Raw genomic sequence first — 15,907 nt, 5'->3', positions numbered from 1 at the left:
CCATCTACGGATCCCTTCTGCAAATCCTCATCCACGACTAGTTCCCAGCTGTATCTCCTCATCCACCAACTACAGTTCCCAGCTCTATCTCCTCATCCACCGACTACAGTTCCCAGCTGTATCTCCTCATCCACCGACTGCAGTTCCCAGCTGTATCTCCTCATCCACCGACTGCAGTTCTCAGCTGTATCTTCTCATCCACCAACTACAGTTCCCAGCTATATCTCCTCATCCACCGACTGCAGTTCCCAGCTGTATCTTCTCATCCACCGACTACAGTTCCCAGCTATATCTCCTCCTCCACCGACTGCAGTTCGCAGCTGTATCTCCTCATCCACCGACTGCAGTTCCCAGCTGTATCTCCTCATCCACCGACTGCAGTTCTCAGCTGTATCTTCTCATCCACCGACTGCAGTTCTCAACTGTATCTTCTCATCCACCGACTACAGTTCCAGGCTGTATCTTCTCATCCAACGACTACAGTTCCCAGCTGTATCTCCTCATCCACCAACTACAGTTCCCAGCTGTATCTTCTCATCCAACGACTACAGTTCCCAGCTGTATCTCCTCATCCACCGACTACAGTTCCCAGCTGTATCTTCTCATCCACCGACTACAGTTCCCAGCTGTATCTGCTCATCCACCGCCTGCAGTTCTCAGCTGTATCTTCTCATCCACCGACTACAGTTCCCAGCTGTATCTTCTCATCCACCGACTACAGTTCCCAGCTGTATCTGCTCATCCACCGACTACAGTTCCCAGCTGTATCTTCTCCTCCACCGACTACAGTTCTCAGCTGTATCTTCTCATCCACCGACTACAGTTCCCAGCTGTATCTCCTCATCCACCGACTACAGTTCCCAGCTGTATCTCCTCATCAACCATCTACGGATCCCTTCTGCAAATCCTCATCCACCGACTACAGTTCCCAGCTGTATCTCCTCATCCACCAACTACAGTTCCCAGCTCTATCTCCTCATCCACCGACTAAAGTTCCCAGCTCTATCTCCTCATCCAAGACTACAGTTCCCAGCTGTATCTCCTCATCCAAGACTACAGTTCCCAGCTGTATCTCCTCATCAACCATCTACGGATTGCAGCTGTATCTCCTCATCAACCATCTACGGATCCCTTCTGCAAATCCTCATCCACCGACTACAGTTCCCAGCTGTATCTCCTCATCCACCAACTACAGTTCCCAGCTCTATCTCCTCATCCACTGACTACAGTTCTCAGCTGTATCTCCTCATCCACCGACTACAGTTCCCAGCTATATCTCCTCATCCACTGACTACAGTTCCCAGCTGTATCTCCTCATCCACAGACTACAGTTCCCAGCTGTATCTCCACATCCACCGACCACAGTTCCCAGCTTTATCTTCTCATCCACCAACTACAGTTCCCAGCTGTATCTCCACATCCACCGACCACAGTTCCCAGCTGTATCTTCTCATCCACCAACTACAGTTCCCAGCTGTATCTCCACATCCACTTACCACAGTTCCTTCCCAGCTGTACCTTCTCATCCAACGACTACAGTTCCCAGCTGTAAATCCTCATCAACTATCTACGGATCCCAGCTGCAAATCCTCATACACCATTTACAGATCCCAGATCTATCTGCTCATCCACCATCTACTAAACTCAATACCTCTAGGACCACCACCTACAAGCCTACACCTATGACTAAGGACTATTAAGATCCAGCCACAATGTGCTTTCTAAATGTCCATTTTGTGTCAAGCCTACAGATACCATTTAAAAAACAGATATCAACATGATATATTTGGCTGTCATGATACATAAATGGAAAATCTTTATCTACTAACATCCAGTATCCAAGCTCATCTCTCATGGTCTGTATAAAGTTGTTGACAGTGATATATTTTTTATCTGATAAATTATTGATGGAATGCTGCAACCCCATTTTTTTACTGTTTTTCAAATAAATCACAGCTTCCTTTTTGACGGAGACGGAGCAGAACACACGCTCACACTTCAAATAATATTTTGCTTTTTTGTTTTTTGCTTTTTTTGTCTTGAATCCCGAACCTTTCGCTCGTCTTGGCAACTTTGCCACCTGCTGCGATCCCGTAGCTGTGCTGAATCGGTAATAATACAGCCATTTCCATGGCAACTGTGTGTGTTGCGATGAATTCAGCAGCAGGCATTAAGTAGAAGAATAAGCTAGTTCTTAATCCCTCATTTAAATATCTGTCACAAAGGCGGCCCAAGTAGGTCTAGCATTGCAGTTATATAAGAAAGGTGAAAAAGCCTGGAGGAAAATAAGAGGGGAGAGGGAAATGAAAACATGGATTCCTAGGTCTCGGATGCCTTTCAAAAGTGGTATGGAGAAAGTCCAAAAAATATTCTAGCACAGGTTATCATACAAGACCTATTATGGCTGGGAAATTTAGGGCCCCATACTGCCTAGCTAGCAGGTAAACATCACTCCACCGAACACATGCACGCCCACCCCGCCACCCAAATCCCGGCTCTAGGCTGCGAGCGGATGTGTACCCTTACACATCAGCTTGCATAATTTGATGGTTCCTCACCATCAAATTATAGAACGAGGGCCGCATAGGCTCAAGTGTATTTAAGAGCCTAGGAATTTGTAGGTGATAAACAAAGTTATTGAAGAAGCAAGGTGCTGTGGGAAAAGTCCCAGGCAGCAGGGTCATGGGGCATTGGGCCAATCAGGTAGCTTTTGGGAGGCAGCTTATTGAGGGGTATATAAGTTGTAGCTTGAGGGGTAGCACTTCCTCTTGGAGTCCGGATCCCCACCCTCCCTCTCTCCCCTTTCTTCTTTCCACTCTTGTGCTACCTTGCCTACGGGCTGTCTAAACAATTGATTGCATAATTTTAATATTAAATCGGCGAGAAGGCGCTCTCGACCAGCAGTCGGGTGAGGTGTCAGGCGGTCACCGTGCGGTATGGCCCCCCTTTGCCAGGAGGGTGGGTGAGACCCGAATCCTGGAAGTGTCCGCGCCATACCGTAGAAGGGGCGGTAAACCGTCACGGTGCAGGCTGTACCTCACGTAAGGGGTGTTTTGTTAGATTGGAACGTCGTAGTCACTACCATTGGCATACACCTGCTGGTCTCAAGTGCTTTTCTTGGCCATCCCTTTAGATAGACAAATAAGGGTCATACCACCTCAATAAATAGCGTGACCAGTTTAAACTTATGCCATATCGTTATTTTTAGTTAAGGTGTCCTGTGTGAGTTATTTCTAGGCACTTAAGGTTAAGTTAAGGTATAGGCCAACCAACATAATTCTTTAGGCGCCTTAGATTTTTCCTCTGTTCGTTATGAAAAGTATGCAAGGACTTGGAGGGTACTGACGTCATGTGACTTCATCCAGGCAGGGATACTCCGCATGAAACCCTGGGTGGACCCCAGTAATGCCGCCACTGCCTATCACTCGGCGCATAAAAACATAGCACATTGTCGACAATGTGCACGCGCAGACCAAAACATCGGGGACGGGGTCAACTTCAAACCTGTGGGAACAGACCTGAATTAACACCTTAATGCGCCATTCGGACATATAGGACGGTATTCAATTCGGAATTACGACTGTTGGAACGCCGAACACTTGGAATCCTGACAGTCGGAATCCCGGGCTGTTTTCGCTCAGCTCGACAGAAACTCGACAGCCGGAATTCAATGTTCCCGGCTGACAAGTGTCGGAAGGTGGGCGTGTCTGTGAAAACAACTGCGGATTGTCGAAAAATGGCAGTGAATTCAACAATCGGCAGCCATTGTGTTAAAGTCAGATCTGTTTTGTCGGAATCTGCCTTCAGTGCTGTCGGAAACTGCAGCACTGAATAGGCGGCAGCTGCTATTCCCCCCGGGGCAGAAATAAGGGGCTCTACCGACCCTATCAGAGCCTGCTTAGAAATCTTGAATGGTATCTATTTTTTCACAATTACCATGTTACTTACCTGAAAGCAGTGGAGATGTGATGATACACACTGCCCAGAGCTGAAGTCAATGCGCTTTCCACGTGTCTACCATGCCTGTGATCTTATCCATAAGGATTGAGGATGGAGGTGGCAATTTTGTTCGCTAGCCATCCTACTTTCCCACCCTCTATGTTTGCTCATAATCCCGAGGATAGATATCGGATTCTAGACTTTGGGTAAGGTCTATGGCCTAAACAGACACCAACAGGGGCGGATCCAGGATAAAATGACAGGGGGGGCACATGATAAAAAAGGGTTTGGGTGGGGGAGGGGCGGTGTTAGTGGTGCCAGTGTACATGCTAAGAGAGTGGCAGGAGAGGGTGGGAATGGAATTAAAAATAGGCCCTGGCATTTAAAGTATGCAGGCCCACCATGGCGACAAAAGTGAAGGATGTAGTTGTGCGTGCGCCGAAGGCGCGCTCCGGAAAAAGGTGTGTGGCCACTCAACAGGGGGCGTGTCAACACCATATACAACTTCTACACATTATGCAACAAAATACTAGACCCCATTATACTTGCCCCTTACACATGATGCCAAATGGAATGAGCCAAAATTGACATAATGCCACATGGATTGTGTCAAAATTCACATAATGCCACATGGATTGAGCCAAAATTTACATAATAACACACACGGATTAAGCCAAAATTCACATAATGCCAAATGAATTGTGTCAAAATTCACATAATGCCACACGGATTGAGCCAAAAGCATAAAATGCCATACGGATTGAGCCAAAATTCACATAATGCCACATGGATTGAGCCAAAATTCACATAATGCCACATGGATTGGGCCAAAATTCACATAATGCCACATGGATTGGGAAAAAATTCACATAATGCCACACGGATTGAGCCAAAATTCACATAATGCCACATGAATTGGGAAAAAATTCACATAATGCCACACGGATTGAGCCAAAATTCACATAATGCCACATGGATTGAGCCAAAATTCACATAATGCCACATGGATTGAGCCAGAATTCACATAATGCCACACGGATTGAGACAAAATTCACATAATGCCACATGGATTGAGCCAGAATTCACATAATGCCACACAGATTAAGCAAAAATTCACAATACGTTTCATAAACAGGAACATTGTCCACCAAAGGCGTGCATAAAACATTTACACCATAATGTCCATTACACGTTAAGTTACACACCATTATGTCCATTATGTGTTATGCCAAACACCATAATGCCTATTAAAAATTATGCTACATAAGTGCTGCTTCTCTACATGCTCATTGCCAAGGGTTCCATGCTCATTGCCAGAGGTTCCATGCTCATTGCCATGTGGGATTACATGCTCATTGCCAAGGGGGAATACATGCTAGCGGTAAATGGGGGATAGCCGCCGCCAGGCAGAAGTGGTAGCCACTGACAGTGGCAGAGCCTGGCTGTATTCAGAGCACTGCAGGTACCGGCTATTTGAAATAATACCCATTTCACACCAGAAAATGCATTCCCAGGTTGGCCCCTTTAACACCAGCCTAGTCCCTGCATTTTCTGGTGTGAGGGGGAGAGAAAACCACCCCTCCCCCTTTAACCAGTTATCTCATTTAACCGGCTATATCTTCAGAACCAACTGACCCATTTACATGAGGCAAGTATCATATTGAAGAACTTTTGAGTGGGCTTTGAATGATTTTAGTCCAGTGAAACTGGAACGTTTGGTTCCAGAGTAATCTGCCCTCAAAGAACATGAACAGCATGAAATTACATTTCAAAAATAAAAAAATCGGTTTACACACAATATCTCTGGAACCGATTGACCGATTTGGACCATCCTGGTATCATATTGAAGGCCCAGCGATTTGGAATTGAATGAAATCAACCATAAGCTTCTTTGATGCCAGGGCGGGAACTGGCAGCCGTCGGAACCGGGTGGGGGTCGGAATTGACGGGTCCCATATTATCCTATGGGGAAAAAACGTTACAGGTTTGCCAGGCGATATCTCCGGTTCCCCGGGGGCTAGAGACACGGGGCTGGGCTCGTTGGAAAGCCCTGGTCCTCAGCTACAAAATAAATGACAGGGGGGGCACGTGCCCGGGTACCCCCCCCTGAATCCGCCACTGGACACCAACCCCACTTCTACTAATCCTACACAGAAGAGACAAGCGGCAAAAATGTAATAGGGTGCAATTTTTGCACATGTGCAATTTTTAGGTAAAAATCATCCGAATTCGCACATTTAACAAAAATCGCACATTAAGTAACATGCGAATTGCGGTAAAATTCGCACTTTTTTGACCTGTCTAAAAAATTGCACATTAGAAATCGCTTCCAGATGTTTTCTCATAGAAAGCGCGAAAATCGCAAAATGAAAATGACCAGAAATCGCGCAACAAAAAGACCAGGTCCAGCCTGGAGAGTGAGATCTGTGCACGGTTCTGACAAAAAAAGTGTTCTAAAGTTATTTTTTTTTTAAATGGCGTGGGGTCCCCCCCACACTTTTTACACAAGGTCCTGGCTGGGGCCAGGGGTCCTTGTGTAAAAAGTGTCTTACGGCTGTGGCATGACTCCGCTAGCTGATGGAGCCCGATGCTGGTACCAAAATATGGGGGACCCCGAGTATTTTTATCTTTCACATTTTTGGAACCAGGAACAGTGCAAAGAGCCCTGTGTTGGTTTTTTAAATTCAGGGGAACCCGACTATTTTTTTTCTCGTGTTTGTGGAACCAGGACCAGCTCGATAGGCTGTTATTGTTTGGGAGGAGGGACCCTACGCTATTTAAAAAAAAAAAAAAGGTTTACACAAATCCACACACTCCCATGTCTAGGGAATCGTACATTTTTCTGACTTCTAAATATCACATGTGCGATATGGTGCGATTTTTTAGCTGTTTAAAAAAAATCGCACCCTGTTACACAAGGGCTGACACGACGTTATACAGGGGGATGTGCGCAGGGGGTTATACATCACCTTTATACAGCAATACATCTGTATTTGCACACAGCGCGTTCCCTGAGCTCGTTGCCCTCTATCAGAAAGTTAAATATTTATACACAGGGAAAAATGTGTTACTGTAAGTGTTGGCTGAGGAGAAGCCGGTAACGCAGATGAGGACGTCTTACATGTGATACTTAACACTTTACAATTGAAGAAGCAACAGATGCTGCAATAAAATGAATATACATACACCCTACATACACTAACTGTACTGTACTCTATAGAAAAATAGGGGCATAACTGTGCACCTGTTTGCAGTGTGTTTTCCCCATCTAGAACCATACCTCACAACATTGGCGTCAGGTTGGCTTAGCCCCGCTAAAATGGAGAGGGCGTGGCCACCTGGCAGGGGCAGGGCCTGGCTGTAGAGAGACGCTGAGCTGCAGGAGCAACCTGTCATCTCTCTCCCCAATGCCCGGCTCCCTGCAAAGGGGGAGCAGGACACGGGCTCCCTGCAAGGGACACGGGCCCCTCCAGCAGACCCAGGCCAGGGTAAAAAGTCGTCCCCCCCTCCTCTCAACAGGGGAAGTTGTGACATATCAGATATTTGGGCAGGAGGGGAAGAGGGACGGATAAGCCATTGACTGAGCTTGTGGCTAGGGAAGCCAATCCTGGGGCATTTTTTCAATCCCGGGATTTTGGATTGAAAATGCCCAATCCCGGGATTCCCGGGATCCCAAGATCGGCCTCCTTAATTTAATTTACGTATGCTGTGTTGGGCATAGCAGCCGGGATCGGGGCAAGAGTGCGGCGGTGTGTGGTGCTCAGTACCGACATAGAAGTGAAATCACGGTCCCGGCGCCTGTACAATACTGGCACATGCGCAGTACTGACATAGGTACTGTCAGGGCATAAAGTGGTCATGCAGAGGGGGGAACTTATTTCTCTATGCCACCTAATTACCCCCCATCCCCTCCCCCCATTAGGCGGAGACCGGGCCAGTGCTAGGGTTTTTGGTTCTGCAAACTAGAATGCTTTTCTGTGAGAATTACTGTGCAGGGCCAATGTGGAGGTTAAAATGTTCAGTAGCGCACGCAGGGGGGGTTTCTGGGTACCCAGAAACCCCCCCCAGGAGTCTAAGGGCCCTAGGCTGAAAGCTGAGGGTCCCCTCTTTCCATGGGTACAAGAATTTTAAAAATCGGCCCTTGGGAACCGGAGATATCTGACTTCAAAGCAGTGGTCCCCATCCAAGCCTGTTAATTGCTATTCCAAGTCAGATATTTCAGGTTCTGTCTAACTCAGAGTTTCTCTAAGGGTATATTCCAAAAGTTGGGACTCTCCCCCATTGGTGGACACTAGAAGCTTGTCTCTACTGTTCCCAGAACCAGAGATATCAGCCTTCCAGCAGCTGGTTACTGCTCCAGCTCCACACACCTGGTATGTAGTTTTATATACTCGTTGGCAGATTGCTCTGCCTCCTGAACTCTGATCCCCTAGTCCCCATTTGGGACCATTTGTTAGGGGGGATTCTATAGTTTTTAAATCCATTAAAATCTAATAAATGTATTTCTGGGAACTGGAGATATCGGCAGTCAAGCAAGCTGTCTCCCACCAGAAAATTATGAATAATATGCCCACTCCACTATACACCCCTCCTCTGCATATTAAACATCCTCTACCACCCTGGAAGTTATGTATCAGGGCCCCTTCATTCAGCCGAATGCCCCCTTCTCCCACTTCATCTCCCACCATCTGTGCAGTAAAGGGGTAATTAGTGGAAATTACTGATCCAGGCGCTACATGCTGAGCGGTTGATATAATACCCCCTACCACCCGCGGGACATCAAAACTTCCCCCACCCCTACCGATGGAGGATCGGTAGGTGCCTCAATACATTGCTATGCCCAGGGGTCTGCACTGCTGTTGACGCCCCTGTATGTATATATATATATATATATATATAGAGAGAGAGAAGCAAAACGGCACTCAGATGTTAAAGGAATGATGCGGTGCAGGGTCCAAGAGGGATAATGATAGACAGCACTTACCTATCCTGGGAACCAGGTTAGGAAACAGACCAGCACTCACGTAGTTTGAGTTGAAGAAAAAAAGGTGTATTTTCAAAACATTATACAAAGTGTAGTGCAGCAAGGCTGACCCAACAGCCGTTTCAACTGGATGCCTTCACCCCTGACGAAAACTGGAAGGCATCCAGTTGAAACGGCTGTTGGGTCAGCCTTGCTGCACTACACTTTGTATAATGTTTTGAAAATACACATTTTTTTCTTCAACTCAAACTACGTGAGTGCTGGTCTGTTTCCTAACCTGGTTCCCAGGATAGGTAAGTGCTGTATATATATATATATATATATATATATATATATATATATATATATATATATATATATATATATATGTCTATCTATAATACTTTAAATGACCTGGCATATACTGGGTCACCTAAGTGTCCATCTCCGTGCTTTGCTCCGCCCCTCTGGAAACCCCCTTCTGAAAATCCTGCGTTTGCCACTGATGTTCCACCTCACCATTAGAGGTCCCCCCTCACTTTAACCCCTGGGTACTGTGCATGCGCTTGCCCTGGGTCTATGGGCTGCTTTGGCTGCAGTCCATGGAAGCCAAAGGGGCATCTCTTGGCTTCCAGACTGCATCTGGCTTCACTTAGGTAGAGCACAGTGGCGGATTTTACCTGGGGGGTGGGGGGGCTGCAGTCCTGTAGCCCATAGGTAAAAACTGCAACTGTTTAAATCATGTCTAGCTGCATGCAATGGATTTGCAGAAACCATTGTTCTACACAAGTGGATCCAAAAGGTTGGCTCCCCATGCAGGCCTTCTTCCAGCATTATAAAACAATGGCATAACATGATACATGTAGGCCCCAGAGTAAGAGTTTGTAAGGGCCCCTATTTACAAAATAATGATTCAAAATGTATATAACACATGTAACTGTGACAGGTAAGGTGGCCCCTCTCAGCTCTGGGCCCCATAGCAGCTGCACACCCTGCACCTATGGTAGCTACACCCCTGTATATAACACATGTAACTGTGACATGGAAGGTGGCCCCTCTCAGCTCTAGCCCCATAGCAGCTGCACCCCCTGCACCTATGGTAGCTACACCCCTGTATATAACACATGTAATTGTGACAGGGAAGGTGGCCCCTCTCAGCTCTAGCCCCATAGCAGCTGCACCCCTGCACCTATGGTAGCTACACCCTGTATATAACACATGTAACTGTGACAGGGAAGGTGGCCCCTCTCAGCTCTGGGTCCCATAGCAGCTGCACCCCCTGCACCTATGGTAGCTACACCCTGTATATAACACATGTAACTGTGACAGGGAAGGTGGCCCCTATCAGCTCTGGGCCCCATAGCATCTGTACCCCCTGCACCTATGGTAGCGACACTCCTGTATATAACACATGTAACTGTGACAGGGAAGGTGGCCCCTCTCAGCTCTAGCCCCATAGCAGCTGCACCCCCTGCACCTATGGTAGCTACACCCTGTATATAACACATGTAACTGTGACAGGGAAGGTGGCCCCTCTCAGCTCTGGGCCCCATAGCAGCTGCACCACCTGCACCTATGGTAGTTATACCACTGTATATAACACATTTAACTGTGACAGGGAAGGTGGCCCCTCTCAGCTCTGGCCTCATAGCAGCTGCACCCCCTGCACACTGGCGTAACTACCGTCCCGCAGCCCCCGCCGTGGCGGGGAGGCGCTGAGGGTATGTGGGCGCCGGGGGGCTGCGGGACGACAGTCACTGTCTGCCTGCCTGCCTGTCTGTGTGTGTGCACCGTCCGGGTCCCAGCTCTCCCGGCTATTGCCGCAGCGCTGCTCTCTCACTGATACAAAAAGTGACACTTGGAAAATGGCTGCCCCCATACCGCAGACAGTTTTTCGTCTGCTGTATGGGGGCAGCCATTTTCCAAGTGTCACTTTCGTTAGCAGCAGTAGCCGGGAGAGCCGGGACCCGGCGCGGACGGATGCGGCCCAAGGTAAAACACACACGCACACAAACACACACATACACACACACACACACACACGCTCCCTCCCCTCAATCCCCTTCCCTCCCTCTCCCCCCCCCCCCCCCCCCGCGCGCCACGGCTCCACGCTGCTTGTTTTTTTTTTAGGGGGGGGGGGGGGGGCGCCCCCCTGCATTTTCGGCAGGGGGGCGCACAATTATTAGTTACGCCACTGCCCCTGCACCTATGGTAGTTACACTCTGTTTATAACACATGTAACTGTGACAGGGAAGGTGGCCCCTCTCAGCTCTGGGCCCCATAGCAGCTGCACCACCTGCACCTATGGTAGTTATACCACTGTATATAACACATTTAACTGTGACAGGGAAGGTGGCCCCTCTCAGCTCTGTACCCCATAGCAGCTGCACCCCCTGCACCTATGGTAGCTACATCCTGTATATAACACATGTAACTGTGACAGAAAAGGTGGCCCCTCTCAGCTCTGGCCCCATAGCAGCTGCACCCCCTGCACCTATGGTAGCTACACCCTGTATATAGCACATGTAACTGTGACAGGGAAGGTGGCCTCTCTCAGCTCTGGGCCCCATAGCAGCTGCACTCCCTGCACCTATGGTAGCTACACCCTGTATATAACACATGTAACTGTGACAGGGAAGGTGGCCCCTCTCATCTCTGGTCCCCATAGCAGCTGTACTCCCTGCACCTATGGTAGCTACATCCCTGTATATAACACATGTAACTGTGACAGGGAAGATGGCCCCTCTCAGCTCTGGGCCCCATAGCAGCTGCGCTCCCTGCACCTATGGTAGCTACACCCCTGTATATAACACATGTAACTGTGACAGGGAAGGTGGCCCCTCTCAGCTCTAGCCCCATAGCAGCTGCACCACCTGCACCTATGGTAGTTACACTCTGTATATAACACATGTATCTGTGACAGGGAAGGTGGCCCCTCTCAGCACTTGGCCCCATAGCAGCTGCACACCCTGCACCTATAGTAGCTACACCCCTGTATATAACACATGTAACTGCGACAGGGAAGGTGGCCTCTCTCAGCACTTGGCCCCATAGCAGCTGCACACCCTGCACCTATGGTAGTTACACCCCTGTATATAACACATGTAACTGTGACAGGGAAGGTGGCCCCTCTCAGCTCTGGGCCCCATAGCAGCTGCGCTCCCTGCACCTATGGTAGCTACACCCCTGTATATAACACATGTAACTGTGACAGGGAAGGTGGCCCTCTCAGCTCTGGGCCCCATAGCAGCTGCACTCCCTGCACCTATGGTAGCTACACCCCTGTATATAACACATGTAACTGTGACAGGGAAGGTGGCCCTCTCAGCTCTGGGCCCCATAGCAGCTGCACTCCCTGCACCTATGGTAGCTACACTCTGTATATAACACATGTAACTGTGATAGGGAAGGGGGCCCCTCTCAGCTCTGGGCCCCATAGCAGCTGCACTCCATGCACCTATGGTAGCTACACCCCTGTATATAACACATGTAACTGTGACAGGGAAGGTGGCCCCTCTCAGCTCTGTGCCCCATAGCAGCTGCACCCCCTGCACCTATGGTAGCTACATCCCTGTATATAACACATGTAACTGTGACAGGGAAGGTGGCCCTCTCAGCTCTGGGCCCATAGCAGCTGCACCCCTGCACCTATGGTAGCTACATCCCTGTATATAACACATGTAACTGAGACAGGGAAGGTGGCCCCTCTCAGCTCTGGGCCCCATAGCATCTGCACTCCCTGCACCTATGGTAGCTACACCCTGTATATAACACATGTAACTGTGACAGGAAAGGTGGTCCCTCTCAGCTCTGGGCCCCATAGCAGCTGCACCCCCTGCACCTATGCATACCTCCCAACTTGTGTCCGAAAAGGGGGCGGGGCGTATGCAAATGAGGGCGCGGCTTATGTTAATTAGCCGCGACCTCATTTTCATACGAGAATAGACGCTGTGCGCATGCGCACAGCGTCTATTCTACTAGATTGGGGGGTCTCCCAACTGCCACCCCCCGCAGCGGGACAATGCCTGCCGCGGGTGGGACTTAGGGACAGGACCCGAAAATCGGGACTGTCCCGACGGAATCGTGACAGTTGGGAGGTATGCCTATGGTAGCTACACCCCTGTATATAACACATGTAACTGTGACAGGGAAGGTGGCCCCTCTCAGCTCTGGCCCCATAGCAGCTGCACCCCCCGCACCTATGGTAGCTACACCCTGTATATAACACATGTAACTGTGACAGGGAAGGTGGCCCCACTCAGCTCTGGCCCCATAGCAGCTGCACTCCCTGCACCTGTGGTAGCTACGTCCTTGGCAACATCAGTGGGAGAGAGGCATCATGACACGTTAATAGATAAGATAAGACAATGAACTGTAATAAACCTATCTAGTTTGTATGTACCTCCTTCTTCTGTGGCGCCCCAGCCTGATATCCAGCACATTTTACCCTCTGGAAAATCCTCTCCATAATTTGGAAGACAGATCGGTTGTATTAACCCTGGAAATAAATGAAACAATTAAATGAATATTTATCTCATTCCAGTGTATTCACATAAAAACAGACGTGGAAGGCTTTGATGTTTGTCTTACAGTATTATCACAGTCCCCAGACATAACAGATAGATTTGTTCAGTAGGATACTAATTTCGGATGATGATAATTACAGGACAACTTCAGATCTCCCAGAAAAGCTATTTAAAACAGCCTTTTGAATGCACTACACTTGCTGCCCACAAGATGGCGATCTGTGACTAACATTGTTTCATTTAATTCCATAAATCTGGTTACGTCATACTTATATTTCTGAGTATAAGTGCAGACATTCAAATATACTATGCTCTTTATGTTATTCTTATCTGCTTAAATAGGCGTGCCATTATTATTACTATCTAGTACCAACGGAACACCAGCACAGTGTCCATTAGTTCCATTCCATCTTTTGCATGCAGGGTAAATACTGGCTGCTTTTGTATGTAACCCACACATGTTATTACACAGGTTTACTTTTACTCTGCGTATAGATTTGAGTTAGAAAATTCCCCTCCCACATCTAACTCTCTATGCACATTACGGGGGAGATTCTCTAAACTAAAAATGCGGTAAAAACCCCGTTATCTGGGTTTTTACTGCATTTTGGGATGCTCTGGCGATGCCCCATAGAAGCCTATGGGCTTCTGCGGCAACCAACCGCCGGCCCGCACTGACCCCCCGCCCCCCACCTCACCTGTGTCCTGGCAGCACAGAGCTGTGCTGCCCGGACCTGTGACCTCCTCCTCCCTGCACTATGATCCTCTTCCGCGTGCAGGGAGGAGGAGAGCCCGGCTCCCTCCGGTAAGGGAGGGAGGGGGGAGCTGCCGGGACCTGCTGGGACCCGGCGACTCTCACCGCAAAGGACAGCTCTTAACGCAAGAGCTGTCCTTTGCCATAATTATCGCATATGTTAGAACATATGCGATAATTATGTATGCGATGGGCGGCGAAGGGGGGTGGAGCTGGGCCGCAATTGTTAGAGAATCTCCCCCTACATCTGCCCCATCTGCAGTGCAGCAAGGTATGTCCAGGTGTAAAGTTACTTTGCTATGTTTAGAAATTATCCCCAAAGTCACGCGTGCCTATTCCCTGAAACTAATGTAGCCCATACACTTGTAAGAAATTGTATGCAATCATTCGATTTCGACCACATCTGTTCAATAAATCAAATGATTGTATGCAAATTTTAGGGCACATGCATCACGATGCGCGGGCCCGCCGTCAGATGTTGCGTTGATAGAGAGTATGTGCTGCACATAATATCTATCGAAGGTTGTGGAAAGGGGTCCGGAGAGACCGCTGCCGGCTGGGGCGGGCTGGGCCGGGGGGCAGAGTGCCATATGCCCCCCGGGCCGCTTACCCACCCACTGGCTGCGGGCCGTGCTGCGGCTGGATCAGCTTCTCCAGCCCTCCTGCACTGGCCGCGGCTTACAGAACACGGCCGCGGCTACAGGAAAATGGCCGCCGGCCCCCTGCACTGAGGACATGTTCTCAGTGCAGGAGGCCGGCGGCCATTTTCCTGTAGCCGCAGCCGTGTTCTGGAAGCCGCGGCCAGCGCAGGAGGGCTGGAGAAGCTGATCCAGCCGCAGCTAGCGAGTGGGTAAGCGCTCTCCCCCCCCCCCCTCCCTCACCCCAGCATATGTGTTTCTGTCACTGTGGGGGCATATCTGGCACTGTGTGGGGGCATATCTGGCACTGTGTGGGGGCATATCTGGCACTGTGTGGGGGCATATCTGGCACTGTGTGGGGGCATATGTGTATCTGGCACTGTGGGGGGCATATCTGGCACTGTGGGGGCATATATGTATTTGGCACTGTGGGGACATATGTGTATCTGGCACAGTGGGGCATATGTGTATTTGGCACTGTGGGGTCATATGTGTATCTGGCACTGTGGGGGCATATGTGTATTTGGCACTGTGGGGGCATATGTGTATCTGGCACTGTGGGGCATATGTGTATTTGGCACTGTGGGGGCATATCTGGCACTGTGGGGGCGTATGTGTATCTGGCACTGTGGGGGCATATGTGTATCTGGCACTATGGGGACATATGTGTATCTGGCACTGTGGGGGCATATGTGTATCTGGCACTGTGGGGGCATATGTGTCTCTGGCACTGTGGGGGCATATGTGTCTCTGGCACTGTGGGGGCATATGTGTCTCTGGCACTGTGGGGGCATATGTGTCTCTGGCACTGTGGGGGCATATGTGTCTCTGGCACTGTGGGGGCATATGTGTCTCTGGCACTGTGGGGGCATATCTGGCACTGTGGGGGCATATCTGGCACTGTGGGGGCATATCTGGCACTGTGGGGGCATATGTGTCTTTGGCACTGTGGGGGAATATGTGTCTCTGGCACTGAGGGGGCATATGTGTCTCTGGCACTGTGGGGGCATATGTGTCTCTGGCACTGTGGGGGCATATCTGGCACTGTGGGGGCATATGTGTCTCTGGCACTGTGGGGGCATATCTG

General features: G+C 49.4%; 1 protein-coding gene across 3 annotated transcripts in view; it reads right to left on the bottom strand.

The window, feature by feature from the left end:
* Positions 1–15,907, bottom strand: part of TMPRSS3 (transmembrane serine protease 3) — a 63,209-nt gene that overhangs the window by 17,696 nt on the left and 29,606 nt on the right. For all 3 annotated transcript variants that reach the window (XM_083171641.1, XM_083171640.1, XM_083171642.1), the window contains exon 10: positions 13,305–13,400. In XM_083171641.1, coding sequence (XP_083027767.1) covers positions 13,305–13,400 — 96 coding nt within the window. The remainder of the gene's footprint in view (positions 1–13,304; positions 13,401–15,907) is intronic.

The sequence above is a fragment of the Crinia signifera genome, chromosome 2 (genome assembly GCF_055691185.1).
Source record: "Crinia signifera chromosome 2, ASM5569118v1, whole genome shotgun sequence".
Classification (NCBI taxonomy): Eukaryota; Metazoa; Chordata; class Amphibia; order Anura; family Myobatrachidae; genus Crinia; species Crinia signifera.
Note: the sequence above shows the minus strand (reverse complement) of the source record. Positions and strands in the feature narration are given on the sequence as shown.